The 20,863-nt window shown below is 42.9% G+C and overlaps 1 protein-coding gene across 4 annotated transcripts in view; it reads right to left on the reverse strand.

Annotated features, from left to right (window-relative positions):
- The window catches only part of casp7 (caspase 7, apoptosis-related cysteine peptidase), a 57,407-nt gene extending 38,031 nt beyond the window's left edge, over positions 1-19,376 (reverse strand). The window contains exons 1-2 of one of the 4 annotated variants that reach the window (XM_085994465.1): positions 19,052-19,376; positions 3,117-3,234 (exon numbers count right to left, since the gene is read on the reverse strand). In XM_085994465.1, the coding sequence (XP_085850591.1) occupies positions 3,117-3,232 (116 nt within the window). In that variant the 5' untranslated portion in view covers positions 3,233-3,234; positions 19,052-19,376. Of the gene's footprint in view, positions 1-3,116; positions 3,235-7,428; positions 7,451-19,051 lie in introns of those variants that run through there. The other 3 variants (XM_085994464.1, XM_085994467.1, XM_085994466.1) reach the window with 3 other exon arrangements.
- Between the last annotated feature and the right edge of the window lie 1,487 nt (positions 19,377-20,863).

The raw sequence follows: 20,863 nt of genomic DNA on the forward strand, positions 1-20,863 counted from the left end.
GAGAAGGGGAAGTGCAACGAGACCTGGGTGTCCTTGTGCACCAGTCGCTGAAGGTAAGCATGCAGGTGCAGCAGGCGGTTAAGAAGGCAAATGGTATGTTGGCCTTCGTAGCGAGAGGGTTCGAGTACAGGAACAAGGATGTCTTGCTGCAGTTGTATAGGGCCTTGGTGAGACCACATCTTGAGTATTGTGTGCAGTTTTGTTCGCCTTATCTGAGGAAGGATGTTCTTACCATGAAGGGAGTGCAGCGAAGATTCACCAGGCTGATACCTGGGATGGCAGGAATGACCTATGAGGAGAGATTGGGTCGATTGGGCTTATACTCACTGGAGTTTAGAAGAATGAAAGGGGATCTCATTGAAACTTATAAAATTCTAACAGGACTAGACAAACTAGATGCAGGAAGGATGTTCCCAATGGCTGGAGAGTCCAGAACCAGGGGTCACAGTCTAAGGATAAGGGGTAAGCCATTTAGGACAGAGATGAGGTGGAATTTCTTCACCCAGAGAGTGGTGAACCTGTGGAATTCTCTACCACAGAAGGCAGTTGAGGCCAATTCATTAAATATATTCAAGAAGGAGTTAGAAGGCTAAAGGGATCAAGGGACAGGGTACTGAATTTGGATGATCAGCCATGATCTCATTGAATGGCGGAGCAGGCTCGAGGGGCCGAATGGCCTACTCCTGCTCCTATCTTCTATGTTTCTATGTTTTCTATGTAACTTCTATGAGTTTATATTGCTCACCCACTTCCATTCTAACAGTTCAGCAAACATTTATTTATATACATGGCTTGCTGGCTCGACAACGCCATCTGATCTATGTAGAGCAAAAAAAAGTGAAGAGAGCTAAATAGATGCTAAAAGTGTAGAAATTCTCAATAAAGCTCAACCCTATTTGTCACTGGTAGTAACTACAGTGCTCTACACAGCTTATATCTGACATCTTGTAACCCTATTGGCAGGCTTCAGATTTTCCTATTTTTACGCTGGATTCCGTACAATCCAAAGTAACGCAGAGAAGCCAACAGAATAAAGACTTCTACTACATGCCAGATTCTAGTCTGTGCAGCATGAGAGAGATATGGCCAGACCATCTCTGAATGCTGGACACCAGAGCCTAGCAACAGGTCTGGCATTAGGCATTTGGCATTCAAAAAGTACAAATGGCAGGAAACACAGTGGAAGCCAAATTTACCTCTTTCGCTTGCCCACATATGGGCAGGCATTCCCCGAGTGCATCCCCGAGTTGCTTTCTGCTTCTACCCACTGTGGATCTGCTAAGGAATCGGCTGGGGGTGGAGAGGGAGGCAAAAAGCCTAGGTACACATCGATGAAACTGTACCAATATCATTTCAACAAAATGCACAGTTGGTTTCCGTTTCATAGCTATTTTCCTTCTCCACAATTAGTTAACATTTTTCAGTCTTGCAGGATGATATGGTCCTTTCACCATTTTCCTCCATTTTGTGGCCTGCTGCTCTAAATCATCCGAGTTGCTCACCTGATCACTCCTCAATCAAATGAGTGGGCTCTTTTAAGGCTTCAAAAGGATTTTCTGTTGCTGTTTCCTACGTGACTCCCTACCTTTACATTACCTGTTTGATCCACTTCATTTCCTTGAATTAGATCTAGCATTTCCCCCTTTCTTGTTGGGCTAACAACATACTGATCTATAAAGCAGTCTTAGGCACACAAAAGCGAACCATCCCCTTCTTTGCCACTGATATTACTTTTACCGTAGACTACTTTTGGATAATTAACGTCTCCCATTATTTGTCTACATATCTCTTACTCCATTTGATTTCCACTGCTGGGTAGTCTATAACAATCTCCTAATAGAGTAACAGCTCCCTTCTTATTCTTCCTTAATTCAGCATTTTGCACTCTCTCCTATGGGAGTGGGCCTTTGGCGTAGCGGTAGCATCCCCGCCGCTGGGCCAGATGGCGTAGGGTTTCGAACCCCGCTCCAGACAGTCCCGGCAAGTGGAGTCGGAGCTCCGGCTCTAAATTCTGGGTTGACATCCAGCGGGATACTTGCGTCCATGGGTGTGGGTGGCCCCCCCCTCGTATGGGTTGTGGGAGCCCGTAAAACCCTCCCGCCATAGGACTAACCACACTAATGGCTGGTACGAAGATGGTTACGGTCATGGAAGGAGCGTTAATCGCGGCCAGAAATCCTTCCACCACTTCATACAGTCCCCCAAAGGGAACAGTGTGAAGACACGTACGACGACGACTCTCTCCTATAATATCCTTAAGATTCTAGTGCTGTACAGAAACCTTTGATTAAGAGTGTCCCCCCCTCTCTATTTTCCTATTCTATCCCGGGTAAATATTTTGTAACCAAGAATGTTAGTAGCTCCCACTCCTGCCCTAGCATAAGCCATATCTATGTTAATGCTATTATATTATACTCACCACACCACATTGTGTCTCTAGCTCACCAATTGTATTAATGATACTTTGTGCATTAATGTACATGTAACTCAGTCCTGTCAGTTTGTTGGAGCACCTTGGGATGTTTTACTATGTTAAACGCGCTATATAAATGCAAGTCCGCATCCGGGAAGGCGCCGAACACCTCGAGTCTCTTCGCCGGGAGCAAGCAGAAGCCAAGCGCAAACAGCAGAGGAGCGCACGTCAACCCAAGCACCCCACCCACCCGCCCCTTCAACCACCGTCTGCCCCACCTGTGACAGAGACTGTAGGCCCTGCATTGGACTCATCAGTCACCTGAGAACTCATTTTTAGCGTGGAAGCAAGTCATCCTCGGTTCCGAGGGACTGCCTAAGAAGAAGAAATGCAAGTTGTTGCTGTGTGTGGCAATCTTTCTTTTTTATCCCGCCTGCTATTTAAAAAAAAAAATTAATTACTTTCCTGTTTTTCCTACATTCCTTGTTCCTTGAGCATTCTATTCCGCTTCCTCACCTTGACGAGCACATCAAAAGGTAAATATTTTAATTTTTGTAAATACTTACTAAGAATTGACAGGTTTTACAAGTTCTAAAGTTACAGAGGAAATCTCCCTATCTCACAGAGGGGAATACTAATTTGCATTTTTGTCTGTTCATTGTTTTGGTGCTGTTCCAAGAAATGCAGGAAATTTAAAACTTACTTGAAATGTGGAAATCTTGATGACCTGTCTGGCTTTGCATCAACAGAATCTCCCCATGCTGCGTCATCTTCCTCTGTTGCTGGGACAGCAGAGGAGCCATCTTCCTTTTCAGCCATATCTAGTGCATGACAAGAATTATTTAATATAACCTACTGAGCATACCAGAATACTTAAACTCTGATAATAATGTAAATGTCCAGCAAAGTGTGATCATTGAAGCTGATCCTTATTTAAATATCTAATATTTAACCTTCTGAGAAATGGGATAAACATTAATATACTTCACTAAATGGTTAAATAATTCAAACTTGAGTTAAATATATAGAAACATAGAAGATAGGAGCAGGAGTAAGCCATTCGGCCCCTCGAGCCTGCTCTGCCATTCAATGCGATCATGGCTGATCATCCAAATTCAGTACCCTGTCCCTGCTTTCTCCCCATATCCCTTGATCCCCATAGCCTTAAGAAATATATCTAACTCCTTCTTGATATATTTAATGAATTGGCCTCTACTGTCTTCTGTAGTAGAGAGTGCCACAGGTTCACCACTCTCTGGGTGAAGAAATTCCTCCTCATCTCAGTCCTAAATGGCTTACCCCTTATCCTTAGACTGTGACCCCTGGTTCTGGACTCCCCGCCATCGGGAACAGCCTTCCTGCATCTAGTCTGTCTAGTCCTGTTAGAATTTTATAAGTTTCAATGAGATCCCCACTCATTCTTCTGAACTCTAGCGAATATAAGCCTAATCGACCCAATCTCTCTTCATACGTTATTCCTGCCATCCCAGGTATCAGTCTGGTGAATCTTCACTGCACTCCCTCCATGGCAAGAACATCCTTCCTCGGATAAGGCGACCAAAACTGCACACAGTACTCAAGGTGTGGTCTCACCAAGGCCCTGTACAAACAGCAATTGTTAACAAAAATCGATGACACCAATCATGCAGGAAGTTTATCAAAAAAAAAAGGCATTTAAATGTATAATGCAGATTTTCACCTCCAATGCTAACCCAGCTAGAGCAGGGAATTGTATATAAGACTTGGTACATAGGCCTAGAAATTCGTGTTCGCCACGAGAGTCGCTGGTGTCACAGGCAACTGGAGCTAACGGCCGCTGAAAATGGCTGCAACGCTAAGGAGAATAAAATTGGTCTGGGTGGCTGGAGTTTGGTGGCACAGCGCTAACCTTCCATGCAACACCCTCCTGGTGGTGTTAGTAGAGACCTCCGAGGCGACTTTCCCATCCTGAAGTGGCGTTTGAGCTTCGCACAGCCTCTGGGAGCGAGGCTTTGGAACTCGCAAGGAATTGTGGGCAATTAAAAGGGCTGTGAATTAAAAAGGGGCAATGCACTCAGAACTAATACAAATTAAAATGCAGTGACAAAAATGCATTTTTCAGCCCTTACTGCCTTTCCAAAAAAAAAGTCCCAAATGTGATTATGCAACTCTTAAAGCTGAATTCCCTTCCTAACCTCAAAAAAATAGGAAAACTGCTTCAGCACTAACACAAATGGCTCAGCAAGCCAGGGAAGGGGCACCCAGGGTCTCACACACAGCACTCCAGCTTTGTGCAGGGGGTCAACACTGCAACACAGGCCCTCTAACCACAGGGAGCCAGGAGGCCCTCCAGAAAGAAGGATGTGGGACTATATCATCGAGGCTGTCACTGCCATCAGTGTTGCCTCCACCACCTGACTCCAGTGCCCAAAGAAGTTTCATGACCTCAGACCACTGGTCAAGGTCAGTGAACGTATCTTCAAAAGCCATCTCCTACCAACTCCACCACTAGCCTCTCACATTGTTCAATGCATGACCCCAGCCCCAATCACTCACCTACCAACAATCTGCACCAATCACAAGGCACATCTCCCATTCCTAGCCTCATCTCACCCCCTTGGAGGAGACGGTGCAGGCCATTCTTGGCAGGGGCATGGCTGAGCTCTTGGCCAGATGCTGGTATCCTCATACGTTATCCTCCTTCTGGCATGCACCTCATGCTTTCCCACCCTCCCGTCACAACAACTCCACACTTGTGCCTTCCTCATTTCACACACCCAAGAAATGCAGCCTGCCCAGCCAGTTGTTGACCAAGAAGAGGGAGAGGAGAGTGAAGAAGAAGAAACACAATCACTTGATTTGACACTCCCAGCCACCAGCTCAAGTTGACAAGCAAGGCCATTTGCAGTGTCCCCCACTGAAAGTCAGCAGCCTTCCACCAGCCATGCTGCAGCCATTGGGGTAGCACCGCGTGACATCAGTAGGATAAGTAAAGGCACACACAAGACACACACTAAGAGAATGCATAAGGGTGATGAGTTGATTTCTTGATGTCATGCATAGTTGGATTGGACGTTTTGCTTTGTGGTGGCTTTTATTTCAGCATTGTGGCCAAGAGGACGCTGTGATGGTCAGTAACAGAGGGAAGGTAAGGTGTGGGACAAATGTGGAAAGGGGAATTGGGGTTGTGGTCATTGGTACAGTGGTGGAGATTCCATCTCGGATATCCCAGCCAGAAAGGGGCTGTTGATGTTGCATCTTTCCTTCTGCTTTCTCTTCAGCTTCTTCCTCTGCTGTGTTTTCCTCTTCCTTCTGCGAGCGGATGTTGTAAACCTGAAATGACAGCATAAAATGCTGGAAATACTCAGCTGGTCAGGCAGCAGTTCGATCCGAGATGTGAACACTGTTTCTCTCTCCACGGATGTTGCCTGACCTGCTGAGTATTTGCAGCATTTTTTGTCATGTCAGAGGCCTTCCTTTACCATCTGAAGGCTTGCAAGCATTCAGCAGCACTCCCTACACACTTAAACTTTTAACATCTATTGCAGCAAGCCACTACTTCAATAAAATAAAAAAAGTCCAAAAGCTTAAATCCAAACTTACCTGAAAGATGTGTGTGTCCCTTAAAAGTGCTGAAATCGCCACTGTCAGCCTGCTTGCACGCCAGGTTTACTTGGCATGCTTAGGACCCAGTGCTGAATTCTACGCTAGGGTCGAAGTTCGGAGTGGTGACGATAAGTCGGCATGCCGATTGAAGTCACCATGCCGCCACTTTTTTTTTTCCCCAGGGCAATAACTCTTAACGGCAATGCAAAGGGAGGGAGGAAAATGGCGGCAGCCGCGGGAGTGCTGCAATGCCAGAGGGTCCATCTTTTGGATGAGATATTAATCTGCCTGTTCAGGTGAGTGAATAATCCTATAGGATTGTTTACAAAGACAAGAGACAAGGAGGGATATTTTTTCTGGTGTCTTGGCCTACACTCCTCTTTTAACCAACAGCAGCAAAACTGGTCATTCGGGTCATTTGTTGTTTGTGGGACTTAGTGTTTTGTACAGGTTTAAAATGGCTGCTGCTGTGCCTGTTTAAAACAATCTGATTTTGTTCAGACTGAGGGCATTTTTTAAATATTAATTTCAAGTAATGGAGAAAATGGGAAGATCGTTCAGAAGAACACCTCAGCTAAGTGAAATTTACTGGCAAATGTCCTATAGGGTTCCACTTTACTTGATTTGTCCGAATAAGGGCCGGATATATTCAGGAAATGATGTGGTCAATAATCACACCCAAACGCTATTTCTTTTTCACCTTTGTTAACAGAACAGTATCGAATGTGAATACAGTGCCCTCTAAACACCAGTTCAGAATATATTTGTGACACTTGCATATTAGTCTACATGTCAGCAAGCGAACAAATCCACTGTGGACAGTCACAAACAGGAAGTCATTTTAATTAACCAAAAAGGCTGAAACTTACGGTAATATACAAATCACTTTAGCACTGATGCAAAGCGGCTTTGGACGCGCAATGATCTAAAACTTGGGAATCATGCAATTGAATTGGCTCCAAAGTGCACTAAAGCCAATAGGTGTGAGACCACTTCCAGGAGTTGGTCCAGTATAAAGCCAAGCTTAATACTGCATCTGGCCATCTAGGAGCTTTTTTAAAAAAAACTTAATGAGAATCATTTTAATGTTAACAGACCATTTATTCTCATGCTCCTTGGTCATTAGACAGAGTGCGATGTGCAGCCAGCAACATAACTCACTCTACTGAAACCAGTCTGCGATCAGTACCTGTAGCATAATGACACCTTTAATTACTGACCCAAATCTCTAGTATGCGGAGCACACATTAGGCTGATTACATAAGTCAAAATAGTTTTTTACTAATTTTTTTTCTGGTCAATCTTTATGCGTTTTTTTTTTCCTGAGGGTAATTGGTCATTGATGGGCAAGATTCTACAGACAGTAATTGTCAGCAGATAATTTAACCACCCACCCAAAACATCATAGCCGTGCCCGAGCCTGTCCTCACCTGATGTCCATACGCATGAATAGTAGTTGGGAGTGAGAACCCTGGACAAATTTCCACTCCTTAACCCAGGACATGGAGATAAATTGCAGTATTATATCACAGTCTAGGGATTGAATGTAAATACGTTTTGTTCTGAAGAGAGGAGAAGGATATGCGAGAATCGCAAAGTTATTTTAACAGACAACTTCAATCATCAAAGGTTTTTAAAAAAAATCCATTCTCATGAAGTGGACATTGCTGGAGACGGTGTGAAGCTTCAGGATAAATCTTGGGAGTGGATAAGCAATAGGCTGAAGGTTAGGAAGCAATGGGTACTTGTTAAAGAAGTTATTTTGAGGTGGTGGGAGTAGTACTGAGGGAGGTGCCAGTGAGCAGTATTGGGATAACTACAGTTTCTGATTTACACCAATGACTTAGAAACTCAATACAAATAGGTCAGATTTGCAGCTGACACTAAACTAGGAGGGACAGTTGATTCTGAAGAGGCAGCTCAGATAATACAACAAAAAAATTGATAAAATATCTAAAATGGTGTAGGATGTCAAGCCCAAGGAGATTTACTAGAATGGTACCAGGGATGAAATACTTCAGCTACGTGGAGAGACTAAAGAAACTGGAGATGTTCTCCTTAGAGCAGAGAAGGTTAAGGGGAGATTTGATAGAGGTGTTCAAAATCTTGAAGGATTTTGAGAGAGTAAATAAGGAGAAACTGTTTCCAATGGCAGAGGGGTCGGTAACCAGAGGACACAGATTTAAGGTAATTAAATTTACCTTAAGGCCAAAGAACCAGAGGCGACACGAGTAAAACATTTTTTTTTTTTTAACATGTAAGTTGTTATGATCTGGATTGCACTGCTTAAAAGGGTGGTGGAAGCAGATTCAATAGTAGCTTTCAGAAGGGAATTGGATAAATACTTGAAGAGGAAGAAATTGTAGGGCTTTGGGGAACGGGACTAATTGGAGAGCTCTTTCAAAGAGCCAGCAAAGGCTCGATGGGCCGAATGGCCTCCTTCTGTGCTATATCAGTCTATGATCTAAGTGGACAGAACAAAGACAAGTGTAAACTACTGCACATAGAGTTGATTTCTTGCCCATTTTTTCCCTATGTGTGGTGTTGAACTGGCTAAGGATGAAGTTGAAAGAGACTTAGGAGGCTTAATAGACTTGATGCTCAACATGTCCACCCACTGCAGAGCAGCAACCAATAATACTGAACTATGTAGCTAAGACAGTAGAGGTCAAGTCAGAGGAAGTTCTCCTCAAACTGTATAGTGCTTTGCTCAGATTACACCTGGTGTACAGGGTCCAATTCTGGCTGAGACACTGGGATACGTTCAAGCACTGGAGCGAATTCACAGAAGTGCCACAAGACTAATCTCTACTGTTAGGGATCTGATATACAAGGAAAGTCTGGAGGAAGGCTTGGACTTCTTATCCTTGAAAGGGGGACACTGAGACGTGATCTTATAAACATATATGCGATAGTAAACCATATGGAAAAGGTAAATCGTGAAAATCTTGCAAACTAGATTGCGAGAGTAGAACTAGGGGACACAAAGCAAGCTAATAAAAAGGAAAATTTAATAATCAATATCAGAAGTTCTTCTTCACAATAATGGAATGGATTCCCAGAGAGTAGAGGTGAAAATCCAGGAACTGTTTAAAAATTGATGTCACAATAGGGAAACTGCAAGTGCTTTCCAAATGGATGGGCTGAAATGGGCTAAAAGGTGGTCTTCATCTGCATTTATCTTGCGGGCCTTGGACATTCTTGGTCCGTATGCCTTAGCCATTCATTAGATAAACTCTCGAGTTATTGGAGGAAGCTGAACTCTTTTAGAATACACTTTTTTGTTTGGAGCCTATGACCAGCAATAGGATACTTCTTAAACCGTATACACAGATTTCACCGTGCGGAATAGGCTTCCTACTATCCTGCATACATACATGTACATAAATGGATGTGATTGAAATCTTGCTCATGTACAAATATATATAATATAGATAGATACAGCAATATGCACAGGTTTGGCCGTCTACGGTATACACGTATATACAAAGACAATGCATGCATTATAAATGTATGCCACTAGGCACAGCCCAGTACAAAGTTTACTTTTTTTACAGCTTCAGTGTAAATGTTCAACTCCAACACTGGAAAAGCTGGTGTAACATCTATTTGCATTTGGAGATCTTGCCAGATCTGATAAATGCCAGACAGTGAATTCACAGAATTTGAAACAAAGTTATGAATTTCTTTGTGTGTGTTCATTAAATGCAGAATATGCATCTCCGTATCAGACACAAATTAATGATCCTTTTGGCATCACAAAATGTCACTAATTTATAGAAGGAAGTACAAACAAAAATAGCGAGCAGATTCTAAAATGCCTGTAAGTGCTTTCCAAATGTAAGGAAGCACTAGCATAATGCTGACTTTGAACCACAGAAGCCACAAACTTCGGTATCTGTGACTCCATGGCAGCTTACATAAACTTAATCAGTTAGTGCCTCACCTAAACAGGTAGGCATTTTAACATCTCATCTGCAGAATGGATACAACCTCTATATTTTGGATAAAATGAAAATAACTATGTATACTGTAGGATGTAATTATATCGCAGACAGCATATAAGGAACTGAGTATCTAGTTTCCAAGTATACAGAATGTGCCATTTAAAATATTGGATTATAAATTGACTAGACAATGACAAAAATTGTATCGGGAATGACTGCTGTGCTGAAAAAGTAACTGTAGTTCTGAAATAACCTTAAAGACAACCTTTTGAGTATGTTTACAAAGTTGTAAGATAAATATACCCTACTGAACTCTACAATACTCATATACTATATGTTACAGCTCAGGGCGGTTGCTTCCAATAAGACGAGCATATTTAGTAACAGGAATAGATCAGTGCCAACTGTGGGTTTTAAAAAGAGCAAAGTCACCATCGGTGCTTAAAAATGGGGGATCAATTATTTCCATTAATGTTTAGTTTAATCTACGCAGTTGAACACATTGTTGAAGAACTAGCTTCTAGGAGTTGGGGAGTCCTATGGTTGACAAAGATGAATTAAACATCAGTGGAATGCATCGCCAATCATCATTTTGTTAAATCACCTCTCTCACTTGGTCAGACTCTGTGGAGAAATGGCTTACTGAAGTCACCATCAGTTGTTTAAAGAAAAGGTGTTTTTTTTAAATTAACATAAACGGAATTAAATTAAACTGAAAGTATATCATAACTCTTTGTAGGCTTAATTTCGGCAAGCTTTTCCAACTTGCAATGCAGAAAACACACGTGGTCATTTTAATTTAGCACATTTTATTGCAAAAGTTTCCCATATGTTTCTGTGGTAGTGTGCTCCCTTTAAACATTCCTAATTTTGAAACAGCTGTTCCCAAAAGGTCATCACATCAAACTGAAAATGATTGTATAAGTATTGATTTAGAATCTACTCGCACAATTCTTAGCTAAAAGAGATGTCTTTTTTAACTTTGCAATTCCTCTTCTTGTAAAATGGTGATATGTTGGGGGAGGGGATACAAATTGACTTCACTGCTGTCTTGGGGCTCCAGGCGCGATTGACGGGGCAATTAGCCAATCATCTCCATTCTGGCCGAGAATTGTGGTTTCACGATACACAGCCTTTTTCTGAATACATCCTCGCCAGCTTTGTTTCAGGGATACAGTTAACGGTATTTTATAAGTTTCAATGAGATCCCCACTCATTCTTCTAAACTCTAGCGAATATAAGCCTAATCGACCCAATCTCTCTTCATACGTCATTCCTGCCATCCCAGGTATCAGTCTGGTGAATCTTCACTGCACTCCCTCCATGGCAAGAACATCCTTCCTCAGATAAGGCGACCAAAACTGCACACAGTACTCAAGGTGTGGTCTCACCAAGGCCCTGTACAAACAGCAATTGTTAACAAAAATCGATGACACCAATCATGCAGGAAGTATATCAAAAAAAGTCATTTAAATGTAAAATGCCAATTTTCACCTCCAATGCTAACCCAGCTAGAGCAGGGAATTGTATATAAGACTTGGTACATAGGCCTAGAAATTCGTGTTCGCCACGAGAGTCGCTGGTGTCACAGGCAACTGGAGCTAACGGCCGCTGAAAATGGCTGCAACGCTAAGGAGAATAAAATTGGTCTGGGTGGCTGGAGTTTGGTGGCACAGCGCTAACCTTCCATGCAACACCCTCCTGGTGGTGTTAGTAGAGACCTCCGAGGCGACTTTCCCATCCTGAAGTGGCGTTTGAGCTTCGCACAGCCTCTGGGAGCGAGGCTTTGGAACTCGCAAGGAATTGTGGGCAATTAAAAGGGCTGTGAATTAAAAAGGGGCAATGCACTCAGAACTAATACAAATTAAAATGCAGTGACAAAAATGCATTTTTCAGCCCTTACTGCCTTTCCAAAAAAAAAGTCCCAAATGTGATTATGCAACTCTTAAAGCTGAATTCCCTTCCTAACCTCAAAAAAATAGGAAAACTGCTTCAGCACTAACACAAATGGCTCAGCAAGCCAGGGAAGGGGCACCCAGGGTCTCACACACAGCACTCCAGCTTTGTGCAGGGGGTCAACACTGCAACACAGGCCCTCTAACCACAGGGAGCCAGGAGGCCCTCCAGAAAGAAGGATGTGGGACTATATCATCGAGGCTGTCACTGCCATCAGTGTTGCCTCCACCACCTGACTCCAGTGCCCAAAGAAGTTTCATGACCTCAGACCACTGGTCAAGGTCAGTGAACGTATCTTCAAAAGCCATCTCCTACCAACTCCACCACTAGCCTCTCACATTGTTCAATGCATGACCCCAGCCCCAATCACTCACCTACCAACAATCTGCACCAATCACAAGGCACATCTCCCATTCCTAGCCTCATCTCACCCCCTTGGAGGAGACGGTGCAGGCCATTCTTGGCAGGGGCATGGCTGAGCTCTTGGCCAGATGCTGGTATCCTCATACGTTATCCTCCTTCTGGCATGCACCTTATGCTTTCCCACCCTCCCGTCACAACAACTCCACACTTGTGCCTTCCTCATTTCACACACCCAAGAAATGCAGCCTGCCCAGCCAGTTGTTGACCAAGAAGAGGGAGAGGAGAGTGAAGAAGAAGAAACACAATCACTTGATTTGACACTCCCAGCCACCAGCTCAAGTTGACAAGCAAGGCCATTTGCAGTGTCCCCCACTGAAAGTCAGCAGTCTTCCACCAGCCACGCTGCAGCCATTGGGGTAGCACTGCGTGACATCAGTAGGATAAGTAAAGGCACACACAAGACACACACTAAGAGAATGCATAAGGGTGATGAGTTGATTTCTTGATGTCATGCATAGTTGGATTGGACGTTTTGCTTTGTGGTGGCTTTTATTTCAGCATTGTGGCCAAGAGGACGCTGTGATGGTCAGTAACAGAGGGAAGGTAAGGTGTGGGACAAATGTGGAAAGGGGAATTGGGGTTGTGGTCATTGGTACAGTGGTGGAGATTCCATCTCGGATATCCCAGCCAGAAAGGGGCTGTTGATGTTGCATCTTTCCTTCTGCTTTCTCTTCAGCTTCTTCCTCTGCTGTGTTTTCCTCTTCCTTCTGCGAGCGGATGTTGTAAACCTGAAATGACAGCATAAAATGCTGGAAATACTCAGCTGGTCAGGCAGCAGTTCGATCCGAGATGTGAACACTGTTTCTCTCTCCACGGATGTTGCCTGACCTGCTGAGTATTTGCAGCATTTTTTGTCATGTCAGAGGCCTTCCTTTACCATCTGAAGGCTTGCAAGCATTCAGCAGCACTCCCTACACACTTAAACTTTTAACATCTATTGCAGCAAGCCACTACTTCAATAAAATAAAAAAAGTCCAAAAGCTTAAATCCAAACTTACCTGAAAGATGTGTGTGTCCCTTAAAAGTGCTGAAATCGCCACTGTCAGCCTGCTTGCACGCCAGGTTTTCTTGGCATGCTTAGGACCCAGTGCTGAATTCTACGCTAGGGTCGAAGTTCGGAGTGGTGACGTTAAGTCGGCATGCCGATTGAAGTCACCATGTCGCCACTTTTTTTTCCCCAGGGCAATAACTCTTAACGGCAATGCAAAGGGAGGGAGGAAAATGGCGGCAGCCGCAGGAGTGCTGCAATGCCAGAGGGTCCATCTTTTGGATGAGATATTAATCTGCCTGTTCAGGTGAGTGAATAATCCTATAGGATTGTTTACAAAGACAAGAGACAAGGAGGGATTTTTTTTCTGGTGTCTTGGCCTACACTCCTCTTTTAACCAACAGCAGCAAAACTGGTCATTCGGGTCATTTGTTGTTTGTGGGACTTAGTGTTTTGTACAGGTTTAAAATGGCTGCTGCTGTGCCTGTTTAAAACAATCTGATTTTGTTCAGACTGAGGGCATTTTTTTAATATTAATTTCAAGTAATGGAGAAAATGGGAAGATCTTTCAGAAGAACACCTCAGCTAAGTGAAATTTACTGGCAAATGTCCTATAGGGTTCCACTTTACTTGATTTGTCCGAATAAGGGCCGGATATATTCAGGAAATGATGTGGTCAATAATCACACCCAAACGCTATTTCTTTTTCACCTTTGTTAACAGAACAGTATTGAATGTGAATACAGTGCCCTCTAAACACCAGTTCAGAATATATTTGTGACACTTGCATATTAGTCTACATGTCAGCAAGCGAACAAATCCACTGTGGACAGTCACAAACAGGAAGTCATTTTAATTAACCAAAAAGGCTGAAACTTACGGTAATATACAAATCACTTTAGCACTGATGCAAAGCGGCTTTGGACGCGCAATAATCTAAAACTTGGGAATCATGCAATTGAATTGGCTCCAAAGTGCACTAAAGCCAATAGGTGTGAGACCACTTCCAGGAGTTGGTCCAGTATAAAGCCAAGCTTAATACTGCATCTGGCCATCTAGGAGCTTTTTAAAAAAAAACTTAATGAGAATCATTTTAATGTTAACAGACCATTTATTCTCATGCTCCTTGGTCATTAGACAGAGTGCGATGTGCAGCCAGCAACATAACTCACTCTACTGAAACCAGTCTGCGATCAGTACCTGTAGCATAATGACACCTTTAATTACTGACCCAAATCTCTAGTATGCGGAGCACACATTAGGCTGATTACATAAGTCAAAATAGTTTTTTACTAATTTTTTTTCTGGTCAATCTTTATGCGTTTTTTTTTTCCTGAGGGTAATTGGTCATTGATGGGCAAGATTCTACAGACAGTAATTGTCAGCAGATAATTTAACCACCCACCCAAAACATCATAGCCGTGCCCGAGCCTGTCCTCACCTGATGTCCATACGCATGAATAGTAGTTGGGAGTGAGAACCCTGGACAAATTTCCACTCCTTAACCCAGGACATGGAGATAAATTGCAGTATTATATCACAGTCTAGGGATTGAATGTAAATACGTTTTGTTCTAAAGAGAGGAGAAGGATATGCGAGAATCGCAAAGTTATTTTAACAGACAACTTCAATCATCAAAGGTTTTAAAAAAAAATCCATTCTCATGAAGTGGACATTGCTGGAGACGGTGTGAAGCTTCAGGATAAATCTTGGGAGTGGATAAGCAATAGGCTGAAGGTTAGGAAGCAATGGGTACTTGTTAAAGAAGTTATTTTGAGGCGGTGGGAGTAGTACTGAGGGAGGTGCCAGCGAGCAGTATTGGGATAACTACAGTTTCTGATTTACACCAATGACTTAGAAACTCAATACAAATAGGTCAGATTTGCAGCTGACACTAAACTAGGAGGGACAGTTGATTCTGAAGAGGCAGCTCAGATAATACAACAAAAAAATTGATAAAATATCTAAAATGGTGTAGGATGTCAAGCCCAAGGAGATTTACTAGAATGGTACCAGGGATGAAATACTTCAGCTACGTGGAGAGACTAAAGAAACTGGAGATGTTCTCCTTAGAGCAGAGAAGGTTAAGGGGAGATTTGATAGAGGTGTTCAAAATCTTGAAGGATTTTGAGAGAGTAAATAAGGAGAAACTGTTTCCAATGGCAGAGGGGTCGGTAACCAGAGGACACAGATTTAAGGTAATTAAATTTACCTTAAGGCCAAAGAACCAGAGGCGACACGAGTAAAACATTTTTTTTTTTTTTAACATGTAAGTTGTTATGATCTGGATTGCACTGCTTAAAAGGGTGGTGGAAGCAGATTCAATAGTAGCTTTCAGAAGGGAATTGGATAAATACTTGAAGAGGAAGAAATTGTAGGGCTTTGGGGAACGGGACTAATTGGAGAGCTCTTTCAAAGAGCCAGCAAAGGCTCGATGGGCCGAATGGCCTCCTTCTGTGCTATATCAGTCTATGATCTAAGTGGACAGAACAAAGACAAGTGTAAACTACTGCACATAGAGTTGATTTCTTGCCCATTTTTTCCCTATGTGTGGTGTTGAACTGGCTAAGGATGAAGTTGAAAGAGACTTAGGAGGCTTAATAGACTTGATGCTCAACATGTCCACCCACTGCAGAGCAGCAACCAATAATACTGAACTATGTAGCTAAGACAGTAGAGGTCAAGTCAGAGGAAGTTCTCCTCAAACTGTATAGTGCTTTGCTCAGATTACACCTGGTGTACAGGGTCCAATTCTGGCTGAGACACTGGGATACGTTCAAGCACTGGAGCGAATTCACAGAAGTGCCACAAGACTAATCTCTACTGTTAGGGATCTGATATACAAGGAAAGTCTGGAGGAAGGCTTGGACTTCTTATCCTTGAAAGGGGGACACTGAGACGTGATCTTATAAACATATATGCGATAGTAAACCATATGGAAAAGGTAAATCGTGAAAATCTTGCAAACTAGATTGCGAGAGTAGAACTAGGGGACACAAAGCAAGCTAATAAAAAGGAAAATTTAATAATCAATATCAGAAGTTCTTCTTCACAATAATGGAATGGATTCCCAGAGAGTAGAGGTGAAAATCCAGGAACTGTTTAAAAATTGATGTCACAATAGGGAAACTGCAAGTGCTTTCCAAATGGATGGGCTGAAATGGGCTAAAAGGTGGTCTTCATCTGCATTTATCTTGCGGGCCTTGGACATTCTTGGTCCGTATGCCTTAGCCATTCATTAGATAAACTCTCGAGTTATTGGAGGAAGCTGAACTCTTTTAGAATACACTTTTTTGTTTGGAGCCTATGACCAGCAATAGGATACTTCTTAAACCGTATACACAGATTTCACCATGCGGAATAGGCTTCCTACTATCCTGCATACATACATGTACATAAATGGATGTGATTGAAATCTTGCTCATGTACAAATATATATAATATAGATAGATACAGCAATATGCACAGGTTTGGCCGTCTACGGTATACACGTATATACAAAGACAAAGCATGCATTATAAATGTATGCCACTAGGCACAGCCCAGTACAAAGTTTACTTTTTTTACAGCTTCAGTGTAAATGTTCAACTCCAACACTGGAAAAGCTGGTGTAACATCTATTTGCATTTGGAGATCTTGCCAGATCTGATAAATGCCAGACAGTGAATTCACAGAATTTGAAACAAAGTTATGAATTTCTTTGTGTGTGTTCATTAAATGCAGAATATGCATCTCCGTATCAGACACAAATTAATGATCCTTTTGGCATCACAAAATGTCACTAATTTATAGAAGGAAGTACAAACAAAAATAGCGAGCAGATTCTAAAATGCCTGTAAGTGCTTTCCAAATGTAAGGAAGCACTAGCATAATGCTGACTTTGAACCACAGAAGCCACAAACTTCGGTATCTGTGACTCCATGGCAGCTTACATAAACTTAATCAGTTAGTGCCTCACCTAAACAGGTAGGCATTTTAACATCTCATCTGCAGAATGGATACAACCTCTATATTTTGGATAAAATGAAAATAACTATGTATACTGTAGGATGTAATTATATCGCAGACAGCATATAAGGAACTGAGTATCTAGTTTCCAAGTATACAGAATGTGCCATTTAAAATATTGGATTATAAATTGACTAGACAATGACAAAAATTGTATCGGGAATGACTGCTGTGCTGAAAAAGTAACTGTAGTTCTGAAATAACCTTAAAGACTCAACCTTTTGAGTATGTTTACAAAATTGTAAGATAAATATACCCTACTGAACTCTACAATACTCATATATACTATATGTTACAGCTCAGGGCGGTTGCTTCCAATAAGACGAGCATATTTAGTAACAGGAATAGATCAGTGCCAACTGTGGGTTTTAAAAAGAGCAAAGTCACCATCGGTGCTTAAAAATGGGGGATCAATTATTTCCATTAATGTTTAGTTTAATCTACGCAGTTGAACACATTGTTGAAGAACTAGCTTCTAGGAGTTGGGGAGTCCTATGGTTGACAAAGATGAATTAAACATCAGTGGAATGCATCGCCAATCATCATTTTGTTAAATCACCTCTCACTTGGTCAGACTCTGTGGAGAAATGGCTTACTGAAGTCACCATCAGTTGTTTAAAGAAAAGGTGTTTTTTTTAAATTAACATAAACGGAATTAAATTAAACTGAAAGTATATCATAACTCTTTGTAGGCTTAATTTCGGCAAGCTTTTCCAACTTGCAATGCAGAAAACACACGTGGTCATTTTAATTTAGCACATTTTATTGCAAAAGTTTCCCATATGTTTCTGTGGTAGTGTGCTCCCTTTAAACATTCCTAATTTTGAAACAGCTGTTCCCAAAAGGTCATCACATCAAACTGAAAATGATTGTATAAGTATTGATTTAGAATCTACTCGCACAATTCTTAGCTAAAAGAGATGTCTTTTTTAACTTTGCAATTCCTCTTCTTGTAAAATGGTGATATGTTGGGGGAGGGGATACAAATTGACTTCACTGCTGTCTTGGGGCTCCAGGCGCGATTGACGGGGCAATTAGCCAATCATCTCCATTCTGGCCGAGAATTGTGGTTTCACGATACACAGCCTTTTTCTGAATACATCCTCGCCAGCTTTGTTTCAGGGATACAGTTAACGGTAAGTGCCTTGTCCGTGACCTCAAAAACCACAAGAATCGAAATCAATTTCTTGTTTTCTGTTCAGGGTTCGGCCATTTCATTGGAAATATCACGTTCGCCTTGTAAATTCTAACTGGGATTTCCACCAGGGAATTATCTATATTCCAGACTCCGGAATCTGTTGCTGGGCGCAGGCTCGAGATTCTGCAAATACACCTTCTTACAATGTGACAACTAGGCTGCAAGAGCCATAGGTTATAATTTCCGGTATTATTTGGAAACTATTTTTGGGGGGAAAGCGAGAGAGCGCGTCCCCCTTTAACTGAACTTACACGGTCTGAGCTTTGGCCAATAAACATAAGCTTTCCTGAAAAAAAGTCCAGTACTTTCGTTTCGCAAAGCAACGCCACTAAATTGGCCACAGATATCCGAATACCCTGAAATATTTATGCTTGCAACTCGTTATCGACAGTGAACGGAGCTGCTCAGTCATTCAGACAGACCAGTGACACCAACTTGGGCGGGACTCTTCGTGTTTAAGAACTTCTGAGCAATTAAAGTACAGAAAGCAAGGATCGAGTTAAATACATGAGAAAAGAGGAAAAAAGTTTTACCAGTACCTTCGTCCTGGCCGATTAGAAGCGGCACAGCGTGAAAGAGCAGGAAGAAACTTCGCTCGCGGGTGGTTGACGTTGAAATTGACACAAATTGTATCCGACGTCGAGAGATGAGGAAATGATTGGACCTGAAACTGAAGGCTGCAAAGTGGCCAGCTGCAGTTCCGCCCCTGCCGTCACTTCAACAGGGCAGTACTTCCTTGGCTGTGGCTACAGTGTGTGTTTATTTATACACACACACACACTAATAAATTGTATGGGAAAAGGCGCAAAATTAGGATGAGTTCCAATTCCAGGATTTTGTGGCGGAATCCCTGAGCTCTCGCACACTTCCCTCCCAGTGTTTTCACACGTTTCCTGTGCGACTATGCAAAGTGTAAGATTAGATTCCCTCGGCTCAATAACACAGCGACTCGGAACTGGGCTGGGTTAGTAAACCCCGAATTCATTCGGAAAGGGCAGCTTCCTTCCCCCGAACAACGAAAAGCACAATACATTTCCTGCCACAGTCTGTAGGTTTGATAAGGTCTGCCCACCCACTCAGTCCCTCTTTAGTTTTTTTTTGAGGGGAAGACTATATACACACATTACATTTGAATACCGATCAGACAGCTTCACAAATTCTTCCTGTGCACAAATTGTGAAGTGAATAAATATACAACTTGCATCAAAAAAGCACCGTTAACGAATGTGCCGAGGCGCTTTACATAGGCCGCAGCCGACAAAGCCAAAGAAGATATTAGGAGGGGTGACCTAGAGGTTGGTCTGTTGGGTCTTAGAGGAGAGGGAGTGCCAGTGTGTGGGGCCTGGATGGCAAAGGGCCAATCATCACAGGCCCAGGACATCGCTGAAGGAGTTCCTCGGGGCAATAGCCTAGGCCCAACCATTTTCAGCTGCTTCATCAATGATCTTCCCTCCATCATAAGGTCAGAAATGGGGATGTTCACTGATGACTGCACAGTGTTCAGTGCCATTCCAAACTCCTCAGATAATGAAGCAGTCCATGCCCGCATGCAACAAGACCTGGACGATGTTCAGGCTTGGGCTGATAAGTGGCAGGTAACATTTGTGCCATAGAAGTGCCAGGCAATGACTATCTCCAACAAGCAAGAGTCTAAACACCACCCCTTAACATTCAATGGCATTACTATCACCGAATCCCCAACCATCAACAGCCCAGGGGTCACCATTGACTAGAAACTTAACTGGACCAGCCACAAATACTGTGGCAACAAGAGCAGGTCAGAGGCTGGGTATGGTGTGGCGAGTGTCTCACCTCCTGACTCCCCAAAGCCTTTCTACCATCTACAAGGCACAAGTAAGAAGTGTGATGGCATACTCTCCACTTGCCTGGATGAGTGCAGCTCCAACAACACTCAAGAAGCTCGACACCATCCAGGACAAAGCAGCCTGCTTGATTGGCACCCCCTCTACCACCTTAAACATCCACTCCCTCCACCACCAGCGTGCCGTGGCTGCAGTGTGTACCATCTACAAGATGCACTGCAGCAACTTGCCAAGACTTCTACGGCAGCACCTCCCAAACCCACAACCTCTTCCACCTAGAACGACAAGGGCAGCAGGCACATGGGAACACCACCACTTCCAAGTTACACACCAGCCCGACTTAGAAATATATCACCAATCCTTCATCGTCGCTGGGTCAAAATCCTGGAACTCCCCACCTAACAGCACTGTGGGAGTACCTTCACCACACGGACTGCAGTGGTTCAAGAAGGTGGCTCACCACCACCTTCTCAAGGGCAATAAATGCTAGCCTCGCCAGCAATGCCCACATCCCATAAAAAC

The sequence above is a fragment of the Somniosus microcephalus genome, chromosome 8 (genome assembly GCF_052327205.1).
Source record: "Somniosus microcephalus isolate GS21.2 chromosome 8, FLI_Smic_1.0, whole genome shotgun sequence".
NCBI classification, from domain to species: domain Eukaryota; kingdom Metazoa; phylum Chordata; class Chondrichthyes; order Squaliformes; family Somniosidae; genus Somniosus; species Somniosus microcephalus.